Source organism: Nematolebias whitei, chromosome 1 (genome assembly GCF_014905685.2).
Source record: "Nematolebias whitei isolate Nwh7 chromosome 1, NemWhi1, whole genome shotgun sequence".
Classification (NCBI taxonomy): Eukaryota; Metazoa; Chordata; class Actinopteri; order Cyprinodontiformes; family Rivulidae; genus Nematolebias; species Nematolebias whitei.
In genome coordinates this window covers 64,098,943-64,109,818 of record NC_056498.1, presented here as the reverse complement: position 1 = coordinate 64,109,818, position 10,876 = coordinate 64,098,943, and the positions used below count along the sequence as shown (strand labels likewise).

Below are 10,876 nucleotides of genomic sequence, written 5' to 3'. Positions count from 1 at the left end.
ATGATACGATATGATACGATATGATACGATATGATACGATATGATACAATATGATACGATATGATACGATATGATACGATAAGATACGATAACATATGGTACGATAAGATACGATAAGATAAGATACGATAAGAAAAGATACGATAAGATAAGATACGATAAGAAAAGATACGATAAGATAGAACTTTATTGATCCTGCAGGAAATTGTTGTGCCAGAGTTTCGGTACAAAAGAGCGAACACAAGGAATCACAAAAAGATAGGAAAATAATAATAACAGAGAATATACAAACACCAACAATTAAGTTCTGACAGGTCAGGTGAAGACAGAGACATTAAAGTGTTTATTGTAGTACAGGATTACTTTTATTGTCCTGTGTGTAGAAAGGGGGATTTACAAAATAAAGTTATAATCTTGAAGTACACATTAGTACTGTGAAGATGTTTACCATTGGTTTGTCATACAAAGTACTACAGATCTGAGTTGGTCAAAAAGACAAATAGATTTTTATCATTGCTTCCTCAGTGCTCCATTCATCAGTGAATAGTTGAATGATAAATCATTATCAACATTTTGATTAAACTGAAGTCCAAAAATAGTAATCAGTTCTTTACTTGGCAACATTCAAACAATAAAGACTTTTGTTGATCAAAAGGTTTTGACACCTTTCATATTTCTGTGAGTGGCATCTAACTGTTTCTGTAACATCATCAGCAACAGAGATGTCACCACAAATGTACAGAGTCTATATTCAGTCAGGACAAGTCGTCCCACCATGCACTGTCTGCACAAATAATAAACTGAATGTTCACACGTCCCTAATACAGGAAGAATGCAACACCAGATATATTGTTGACCACATCCACACAGTAAATCACTTGTACATCCATTCCCAGAATATGTCATGTACTACATGTATACAGCAGTATTCATAGATGGCTATACATATTCAGTCTCAAGAGAAAACATGTAATCTGATATTTTTATTTTACACGCCATCAGTCACCTCCACAAACCAAATAAGAGGATGGGAAGACAATTTGATTTGTAAAAAAAAAGTGCTTTCAGATCAAAGCCAACATCTTCAGATAGAAAAAGGAGATTATTAGACATAGAGGGGGTAATAAGTTTCATGAGCTAACACACACAGTTAACTCCTAATTACAAAGACGACCCTGCAGAAGAGCCCTCTGATCAAAAGCCCGGTGTAAAATCTGCAAGGATCACCTGCATTTCAATTTCTAAGACATGCTTGACTATCAAATGTGCTGATGAATAATCTCTAAACACTCCAAGACTAAGAACTTTAACAACAAAGTGCACTTTTTGCGCAAAAGGGATGATTTTCTTGATTGAACAAAGCACAAGCTCTTCTTGGTGCTCTTTATGATTTAACAATGATGTTAAATAATATTTTTGAGCTCTCTGTTAGAAAATATAAAAAGTAATGAAATGATCAAATAAATAGAGTTAAATGCATTTGTGGTATTTCATATATTTGAGTAAAGCTTTCTTGAGTTAGCTAAACACCGAGAAAAAAAAGCTACTTTTTAAAATTAAAACAAAAACAAGTGTTGGGTTGCTCAATCTGCAATAAAATGAACCAGTAATATTGAATGGGTTTTATGTTAGATCAGCTGGTTGAGTTTTATTGCTTATTTTATTGTTGTGTTTTGCTCTCACACCTGGGCTCTGTTGTTCACTCATCATTTCCTCAGTGTCTCACTCAGTCTGCGATTTGGCCAAAATTATTACGTTCATATTTTCTCTTTAGTGCTTTTGTTTTGTTTCTCAGTTTTTAGATTCTTGGATGGGATGCCTTGCGGCAATTTTGTGTTGATAATAACACGTTTTCTAGTCGCTACCTGGCTTTTTTACCAGTGAGTTCTCCAAGTTGGTGCTCTGGTCCTCACTTTTCATCTTTTGTCACGCTCAACCTTCGTTTCTATACCTCATAATACAGAAAGATCAAACTTCTATTTAGAACAACGTGCTCTTCTCGCTACCATCAGATAAAGCTTCCACAGCCTTCCTTGCCTCACATGCATTTTAATGATCTGTCACCTTTTATATCCTAAAGTCATTAGCTTTAACATATGGGGACAGCGTAGCCATCTGTACAGCTCCAGCTGTTTGCCTGCTCATTACAGCTCCTGGTGCAAGTAAACATGATCATGTGTTAGCAGCACAGAAGCATGGATTTATTTTGCGCATGCTGCTGCTTAAGTTGTGGCACAAGTCTTTTCACATTTTAAAGAGATGGAGACTTGGTTTGATGCAACTTTAGCAGCCACAAGATGGCAACATCCCCATTTATTTCTTTCAACAATGCTCTCCGTTGCTGCATCTACTATGCTGTTCATCCATAGGAACTTGTTTTAATTTCTCTGTGACTCTTTTCAAATATAAAGCAGTTCAAACCAATTTCCACCCTTACATTTTCTTTTCTTCTTTTAACATCACAATGTATTTAGAAATCACAGTCATAACTATACAGCAGGATACAAATATCATCTTAGTGTAACGGTCTTCAATGCCAGAACCCTCACTTTTTATTTTATTTTAATTTTTTCACCAGAGTTGTTCTTAAAATGCTTCACTGTTTACATAGTGCCAACTGTTGACAATAAATTAGAATAATGTGATCCTAAAAAAAATAACATAACTTAAAACATCTTCAGGACTGGAAGATATTTTGTTGACACAGACTTGTGCGGTGCTGGGAATCCTCGGTGTGCATGTTTCTGCAGGCACAAGCTGCTGTGGTTTATCAGCAGCTGTTAAGGCGACGCACTTCATACAAATGTTTATGAAAGACATCCAAAGATCGTGAAAATTCATAATAACATTCAAAGACAGCATGGAGGTGTGTTTGTACGGTTATGAGACTATTAAACCAAAAAAAAAAGACAGTGAGAAGAAAAAGGAAAATGATTTAATAAAAGATGTTCTCAGCACAGAGCACTCTCAGACTCAAATAAAAAAAAATAAAGTGATGTGTTTGTATCAAGCAGATGAGTGCAACAAAACAAAAGCAGGACATCACATAGTGTGGTTATTAAGGGGGTCATACAGTGTATTTATGCATGTTTTAATATTCAGCTTGGAGAATTGGTGACACGGTAATTGTACTAGACGGCTCAACAGCACAGTTAGAGCTGTCGCCTCACAGCAAAAATGTTGCAAATTCACTTCCTGGCCTTTCTGTTCGGAGTTTGCATGTTTTCCATGTGCACGCATGAGTTTTCTTCAGGTATTCCGGTTTCCTTCCACACACTAAAAACCTGCATGTTAGATTAACTGGCAACTTTAAATTGTCCCTAAGTGTGGGTGAGAGTGTGGATTGTTATTGGTCTCATCTGTCTCTGAGTGCACCTGTGATGGACTTACGGCCGTTCTAGGGCGCACCCTGCCTCTCACACAGTGACTGCTGGAGATAGGCACCAAAAACAGGTAAAGACAATGGATGGATGGTAACATTACTCGTAGTTTTATTTTTGCAGGAAAAAGTCTCAATGTAAAAAAAAAAAAAAGCATTTTAGGTAGTTACAGCAAAATATATATTTTTAATGAGTGGTGACACAGAGGTTAGAGATGGTGGGACTGTGATCGGAAGGCTGCTGGTTCAATTCCCCTAACCGACAACATCAAAAATGTGGGTGGGAAAGATGAAGCACCCACACCTGCCTGCACTCTCATTTGCCCCACTCTGTGCTCTTGAGCAAGGTCCTTAACCCCCACCATCTATGCCCCCAAATGCCCTAGATGGCAGCTCTCTGCTCCACACAGAGGGCTGCGGTAGCTCGATGGTCTGTGGTTGTGTCAGGAAGGACATCTGGCTTAAAAACAACTGTCAAGTCTTCATATGAGAAGAAGAGAGCAGTCGAAAGAAGAAGGAAAACGGTATACAAGTAGACTGATTTATGATTACATAACCAGTCGTTATTAAAAAAAAAGTTCTCAAAAGAAATTGTTTAAAACCTGTTTTAACAAATTTTAGATAAATACAATAAAATAAAAAAGAAGTGATTTATTCTTTTAAAGACAGTTTTGAGATGTTTCCCAAGAAAGGAAATAAAAAAATAATAAATTGTGCTTTGATCAGCAGAGTGAACCTCTTTTTTACTGAAAGTCTTTCAATGACTTTGGACTTGCATAAGAAATATTTTAGAGCAGATTAAAATCTAGCAGTATTACAGACTTAATGCTAAAAGATTATTTGTATTTTTAAGATAAAACTTTTTTTTAAAGGTGGACTTGTTATAAACCTCTATTTTACACCATAAGTAAAAAAAATATATACTGTTTAATTGTAGTTACATTTGTGGAACCTGAATAAAATTAAATATGTATTTAAAAGAAAATAGCCCAGAATGTCACAAGTACTTGTGTAGCAATGAACAGATATAAAAATTAGAAAGTTATTATTATTGTGGCTGAGTGGTTAGAGCAGTCGTCCTCCGATGTAAGAGTTGGGGGTTTAAATTCACCAGCAGTCACATGCCGAAGTGTCCTTGGGCAAGACACTGAACCCTTCATTGCCTCCGATGTGTGTCCCATTGGTGTATGAATGTGATAAAGCTCTGATTAGTCTCTTTAGAATGAGTTGTTCAATTAGCTTTGTAGAGATCTAGAGTCCTGTATGAATGGGTAAATGAGGACACAGATTGTAGTGTAAAGCACTTTGAGTGTCTTGATAAGATAGAAAGGTGCTATAAAGTGCAGTCCATTTACCATTTATCACAGTGGGTTATAGAAGTGAGTTGTAGCATAAAAACACTGGTAAAGGCTGGACACCTTTACAACCTGTACAGTCGATGTCAGAGAATCCCTCAACTGATGTTTATCCTTTAGGTTAAAAGAACAGAGGGTAAAAATAAAACAGTGGTACATCTCTACTACAAAGTATTAACTCAATATTTTAGTGAGGTCCTCAGGCTGGCTCTGATGGAGCTCTGCTGGAACTTTAAGAAGATGATAAACAAAACCTAACAATTTAAATATATATGTAGAAACAAGGCTTTTGGTATGATCTTGAGTTTCAGTTCACCTTTTTGTCTATCACTATCCTGTGGACTCCCATCTGGGATGCACCCTCCCACCAACTGGGAAACAAGTCTCTCAGTCCCCTATCAGTGGGTCATTCTTTTGCCCATATCAGACTCTAGTCTGTGTCTGGCATCCTGCCTGACATTCTGCTCAAAGAGGTATGACAACAAGACCCATTTGGAGGCATGGTGTCGAGCACATCTGTCAGTGACTCGTAGTCTGCACTCAAACCTCAGAACTCAAAATAGTTGCATACTCAGAACAAACCAAGGAAATTTGCTTTTGCCTTCCAAAAAAGTTCAATCTGGTCCTCTGGACATTCAAAAAAAACAAAAACAAAACAAAGCAAAAAAATCTAGAAACGTTTCGTCTCTCATCCAAGAGACTTCCTCAGTCTGAGGTGCTGTTTTCAGCTCAGTCTCTTAAATAGCACCTTCTCAGGGTGGATCAACCAGTTTGCTGCTGACAACCAAAACCAACTGATCACATGCTCAAGAAGGACCATCAGCCTAACAATGGATCATTAGCACACTGATGGCTGTTTACTACTCACAGAGGGCTGAGTGATACTAGCAATCACAGCATTGTAAGAGGGGGACAATTGAACCCGGAGGCCTCCACCCCTGTTTGTTTTTGTTTTTTTTGAATGTCCAGAGGACCAGATTGAACTTTTTTGGATTTCTCTACCTGGATTATTGAGCATGCATCAGGATATTGCTTTTGCCTTGTTTTGTTTTCTTCAGATGCCAAGAACAAGAATAAAATTTGAACTTAGCAGGAAATTTCACATTTCACGAGAAACACGACTGCAGAACTCCCAAGAAGCCTTCATAGTGAAAATGCCAACAGTTCTTGTCCGCATTAGACGCACCTACTTTGAATTTTAGACCAACCACACAATAGTTGTCAGACACTACAAGACAAAAAAAATCTGCCTTAATGACGTGTCAAGAACAAGCTGCAAGAACTCCCAAACCAGGACTGCAAGAAAAAAAAATGGTGTCATTCTTTTCGCACAGTGCTTGGACGGAATAACTAACTTGTTGTTTTTGTGGAGTACGTTGCAGTCTTCATTTTCTAGTGCAGTGCAATGGTCTCCCTAGTCTTTGTCTGACAATAATGTCTAAATTACCAATTTTGTAAACTAAAGCCATGCTAAATGCACATAGCTGTACAATCTGCCATCCATCATAGCAAAATAAACAGACTTGATGTTACTGCATGGGCTCTACTGATAGTATATTAGTACATCTAAAAGATGTATGTTAAAACATTCACAACCCTCATCCTCCCTGAATCAACAGTTGGAGTTCCCATCGCACCTCTGGTGCGACCATCACTGCTTGACAATCATTCAACATTGATGCCAACTGAAGAAGGGTAAGTCAGGTCTTTTTTGTTGTTGTTGTTGTTGGGGTGGGAGTGGGGGGTGGGGGGTGGGGGGTGGGGGGGCTAAACAAACAGAAAAGACCCCTCCTGTATGTAAAACTGCAGGCAAGCTGACTCAATTCTTAACACAGATTTTAAACAAATATTTAATGATGTGTGATGTCCCATCCTGATTTGCATTTGAAAGAAGTGAAATGGAAGTCAGCCGTAGTCAGACAGAGTACATGTGTGTAAATGAGAGGGAGGCCGGTGGGACAGTGAGGCTACAAGGAGCAGAGGTCACAAAGGTGCAGGACTTGAAGTATTTGGGGTCCACTGTCCAGGAAAATGGGGAGTGTAGTAAAGAGGTGAAAAAGAGAGTCCAGGCAGGATGGAGTGGATGGAGAAAAGTTTCTGGAGTGATTTGTGACAAAAGGGTGTCAGCACAGTTCAAAGGAAAAGTTTACAAGACAGTGGTGAGACCAGCTATATTGTATGGTCTGAAGACAGAGACATTGACAAAAAGACAAGAAATAGAACTGAAAGTAATAGAAATGAAGTTGTTGAGGTTCTCCTTAGGAGTGACAAGAATGGACAAGATTAGGAATGAGATCATCAGAGGTACAGCACAGGTTGAACAACTGGGAGATAAAGTTAGAGAGACCAGACTGAGATGGTTTGGACATGTCAAGAGGAGGGACAGTGGGTATACTGGTAGAAGGATGTTAGAAATGCAGCTGCCAGGAAAAAAGACACAAAGCCAAAGAAGATATATATGGATGCAGTTAGAGATGACATGAAGATAGTTGGAGTGAGGACAGAGGATGCAGAGGACAAAGTGAGATGGAGAAGGATCACTTTCAGTGGCAAACCCTGTAGAGGGAAAAGCTGAAAGAAGAAGATGTCACATCCTAATTCATACATTTGGCTATTATTCTGGTTTCCAAAAATCCATCCATCCCTAGAATGAATGACTACAAGCTTGTCACTTTGTGGTCATGAAGGGTAATTAGTATTGGCCAACCTAAAGAGCATCACAGGACAGCTAATGGATACTTGGCAGTTTGTTTGCAGGGAAAATGGTTATTGCATGAATCAGTCAATACAAGCTGAAAACATACAGTATATTTGTACAGGGACTTGTGCAAGAACCTTGTTAACATGATTCCTATAGTCTTATCCATACTGTCTTAGTTCATCATCTTTCCTGATATCTGTCAATGGATCACTAGATGCTTTGTTGGTAGGGAACGTTGGATTGGGGTTGAGGAAAGATCTTTTCTACACTGTTAGTCAGCTTTGGTGCTCTACTGGAGTGTGTTCATTTTTCATCTCACTTCCGCCCATATATTTGTAACTACAAGTTGATGGATCCAGTTGTCAAACATCTAAAATTTGCAGACAAGACAATAGACAGCAGATTTTTCTATGATGGAAATAACTAACCATGGAAGAATTAGCAGTCAGTGCTTTGGTGCAGTTAAAACAACCTGGAGTCTGACTGCAAGAACGATAGAAGACTTAAAGACAGCCATCCATCCTCTGGCCACAGATAAGATCCAGCATCTCCAAGTCAGCTGTGGCCACCATCAGGTTTCTGTGAACATTGTTTTCTCAAATCAAATATCAACTCCATTCCTACTGAAACCCAGAACAGGATATACTTTCAGTAGCATCTGAAGGAAGATGGTCCCTCACACGAGTTGTCATTACATGTATACAGTGCAGTCACATAATCTGTTCTGCATGCATCAACCACAGTCGGATTTGGCGCAGGAACAAAACAAGACAGAAACACACTGCAGTAAATTATAAGAATGAATGGGAAAATTATTAGAAAGCCCTCCCACCGAGACTTGCTCACCAAGTCAACACCTCACACATTGGACATTCATCTAACTTTAGACTGCTATTTCAGTGGTTTGAACCAGAACCAAACAAAACAGTCCACTGAACATTATTATTTATCCAGCCTGACAGTCCCAGAATAATAAATTCAGTGTTAACTATATATCACACCATGTCTTTTAATTTAGCAAATTAGCCTACTACAACATTTTTTCTCAACCTTAATCTTACTAGTAACTACTGTGTACTGTACATAGCATAATTGTTGTTAGAATGACTTACTTCAAGGCCTATAAAGTGGATTCTGATGCTAGGGTGAGTGGTGTGCAAATGAGTGAAAATAAGCTCTGAAAAAACAAACAAACAAACAAACAAAACCAAGAAACTGAGGATTTAAAGAGAAGGAGGCAAGATTATGTTACCCTTGTAATGCTTTCTCTCCAAACCAGTCTCCTTTCCCGAGGCTGCGGAGGTAGACGGGCTCTCCGTTGGGCAAGTCTTCTCTGGTCACATTAACCTGCCAAAACAAGGAGCAGTGCAGGAGGAGAACTGAGGCTTAGTGAAGCATGAAGATGATGAGACCAAACTGAAGATGGAAAAATGTGCACCAGGGCAAAAATATATAAAAGCACATTTGGTTTACTCGTAATTCATTGCTACAAATTCCAAGCTATCTACAATAACAAAAAAAAAACACGAGTGACGTGTGTTGTCTTTATTAAGAAAGAATAAATTATACTTTGTGTAAACAATACTGGTACTCTGCTGTGCTAAAATACTTTACAAATTGAAGGAGCAGCACTTGAGTAAATTGTTCAGAATCTGTGCAGAGATGACATATTCAACTAGTGCAGGTTCCTGTTTTCCATATAACTGAATGCCATGTACACCAGAGTGACAGCGGGATTATACCTGATAGTACCACGATGTAATAGCAAAGAAAAGCCAAAGGCAAACTATGTAACACACAAATCTGACAGAAAGTTATTTAAACATAGAAACAGCCGAAAGCAGAAAACACTGGTCAAAACTGGAGTGGATTAGTGTGTCTGGATCCAGTTCCATCACCTGTCAGCAGTGCACCATGTGATGATTTGCATTACATCTGTTTTGCATTAAAGGAGAGATTAAAAAAAGAACAGGAAATGTACTGTGTCTGAATGTTTTACATTTGTATAGTAAAACATCATATAACTTCATCTTTTTGATAGTTGGGCTTTTAACAGTGACGTTGATGAATGCATCAGAAATAAGGAGCATTAAATGATGGAGAACAAATATGACCGGATGTGAATCTGCGTAATCTGGGCTAAATAAATGAAGAAGACAGGCACCTTGGCATCACAATATTAGTGTGCAAAAGCCCCCCCCCCCCTGCCCAAACAGCATTAGGGCTACAAGGACTGTGTTCAGTGTGAAAGCCAGTGTTGATTACTGAAAAAGAAAATCAAAGTGACTCCATTCCCCTTTCTAGATACTCCCATTGCTGTTAAAAGGGATGATGAAAGAGGCAGCACTTTTGCCTGTCAGTCTATCTCCATGTGATTGATGACAGCAAACTTTCATCCAGAAATTCCACCCCTTTGCATCACAGATTGGCATCGTTTGTTGTGTGTATGCCACTCTGCCCTGCCTTGTGATGAGAATGATTTGGGGGTGTATGGCCTGGCAGGCATGTCCTCACCTTCCCCTTACTGATAATGAAGAAGGTGTCTCCTCTGGCCCCCTGTCTGATGATGTACTCTCCAGCTTCATAATGTGTCTGTCACAAGGGGAGAAAACACAGAAGATCAGAGAAGAGAGGCGTTATTCAGGCTCAGTGTACTTTTACATTTCACATCTTGATAGCATTTTTACAATAAAGTAAATTTTAAGTATGTGCAGTGGCATACATCACTGGTGTTAAATCTTTATAACACTTGGTTTTGAACCCCCAGAGTGGCAAGGTGTTTTGCTGCCTTCCATAAACTGTTTGCTTCAATACACTTTATAACCTCGACTATGAATAAGAGAATGGTGTTGCATCTCATGTGAGTTGTAAAATCACAGCTCTGATCCAAATATGAAAAACAAGGATTTCCATCCACCGGTCCTTTTTCTGCACCTTCTATAATCTTACTAAGGGCCTGTAGGTGACAGAACATAACTCAGTTTACCGACACCCACATAGATAATAAAATACTTTTTTTTTTTGCCCTAGCATTTATGTCTTGTGTTGATAAGAACTTCCACTGCTGGGTAAAACTGCACTGGCTCAAGGGTCAGATTTTTGTGGGGTAAAGTGAAGTAATATGTAAGATATGGCATTTTTTTAATAAAGTGTGAAAAACACCTCTGCACTGTGGTGAGAACTCAATATAAATGTATATTTTGACTGGTGCAGAGGGAGCATGAGGAGTTCTAGAAAAGCTTCCATGGGGTTCGTTAACTACTGTTGTGCTTCAGGTTTTGTTTTCTGTTTGAGAAAAGCTTCACCTCAGAGATCGAGTCTGGCCTCAGTACCTCCTGTTGGATCATAAACTAGATGATCACGCATCACGTGTTTGTTTTTCCCACTATTTGTTGCAGGGATGCTGTACTTTATTAAAAGCACAAGTTCTAAGCAAAAGTG

The 10,876-nt window shown here is 38.7% G+C and overlaps 1 protein-coding gene across 3 annotated transcripts in view; it reads right to left on the bottom strand.

The window, feature by feature from the left end:
• Window positions 1-10,876, bottom strand: part of LOC119413007 (cGMP-dependent protein kinase 1) — a 130,933-nt gene that overhangs the window by 20,401 nt on the left and 99,656 nt on the right. For all 3 annotated transcript variants that reach the window (XM_037680036.1, XM_037680028.1, XM_037680021.1), the window contains exons 6-7: window positions 9,950-10,027; window positions 8,688-8,782 (exon numbers count right to left, since the gene is read on the bottom strand). In XM_037680036.1, the coding sequence (XP_037535964.1) occupies window positions 8,688-8,782; window positions 9,950-10,027 (173 nt within the window). The remainder of the gene's footprint in view (window positions 1-8,687; window positions 8,783-9,949; window positions 10,028-10,876) is intronic.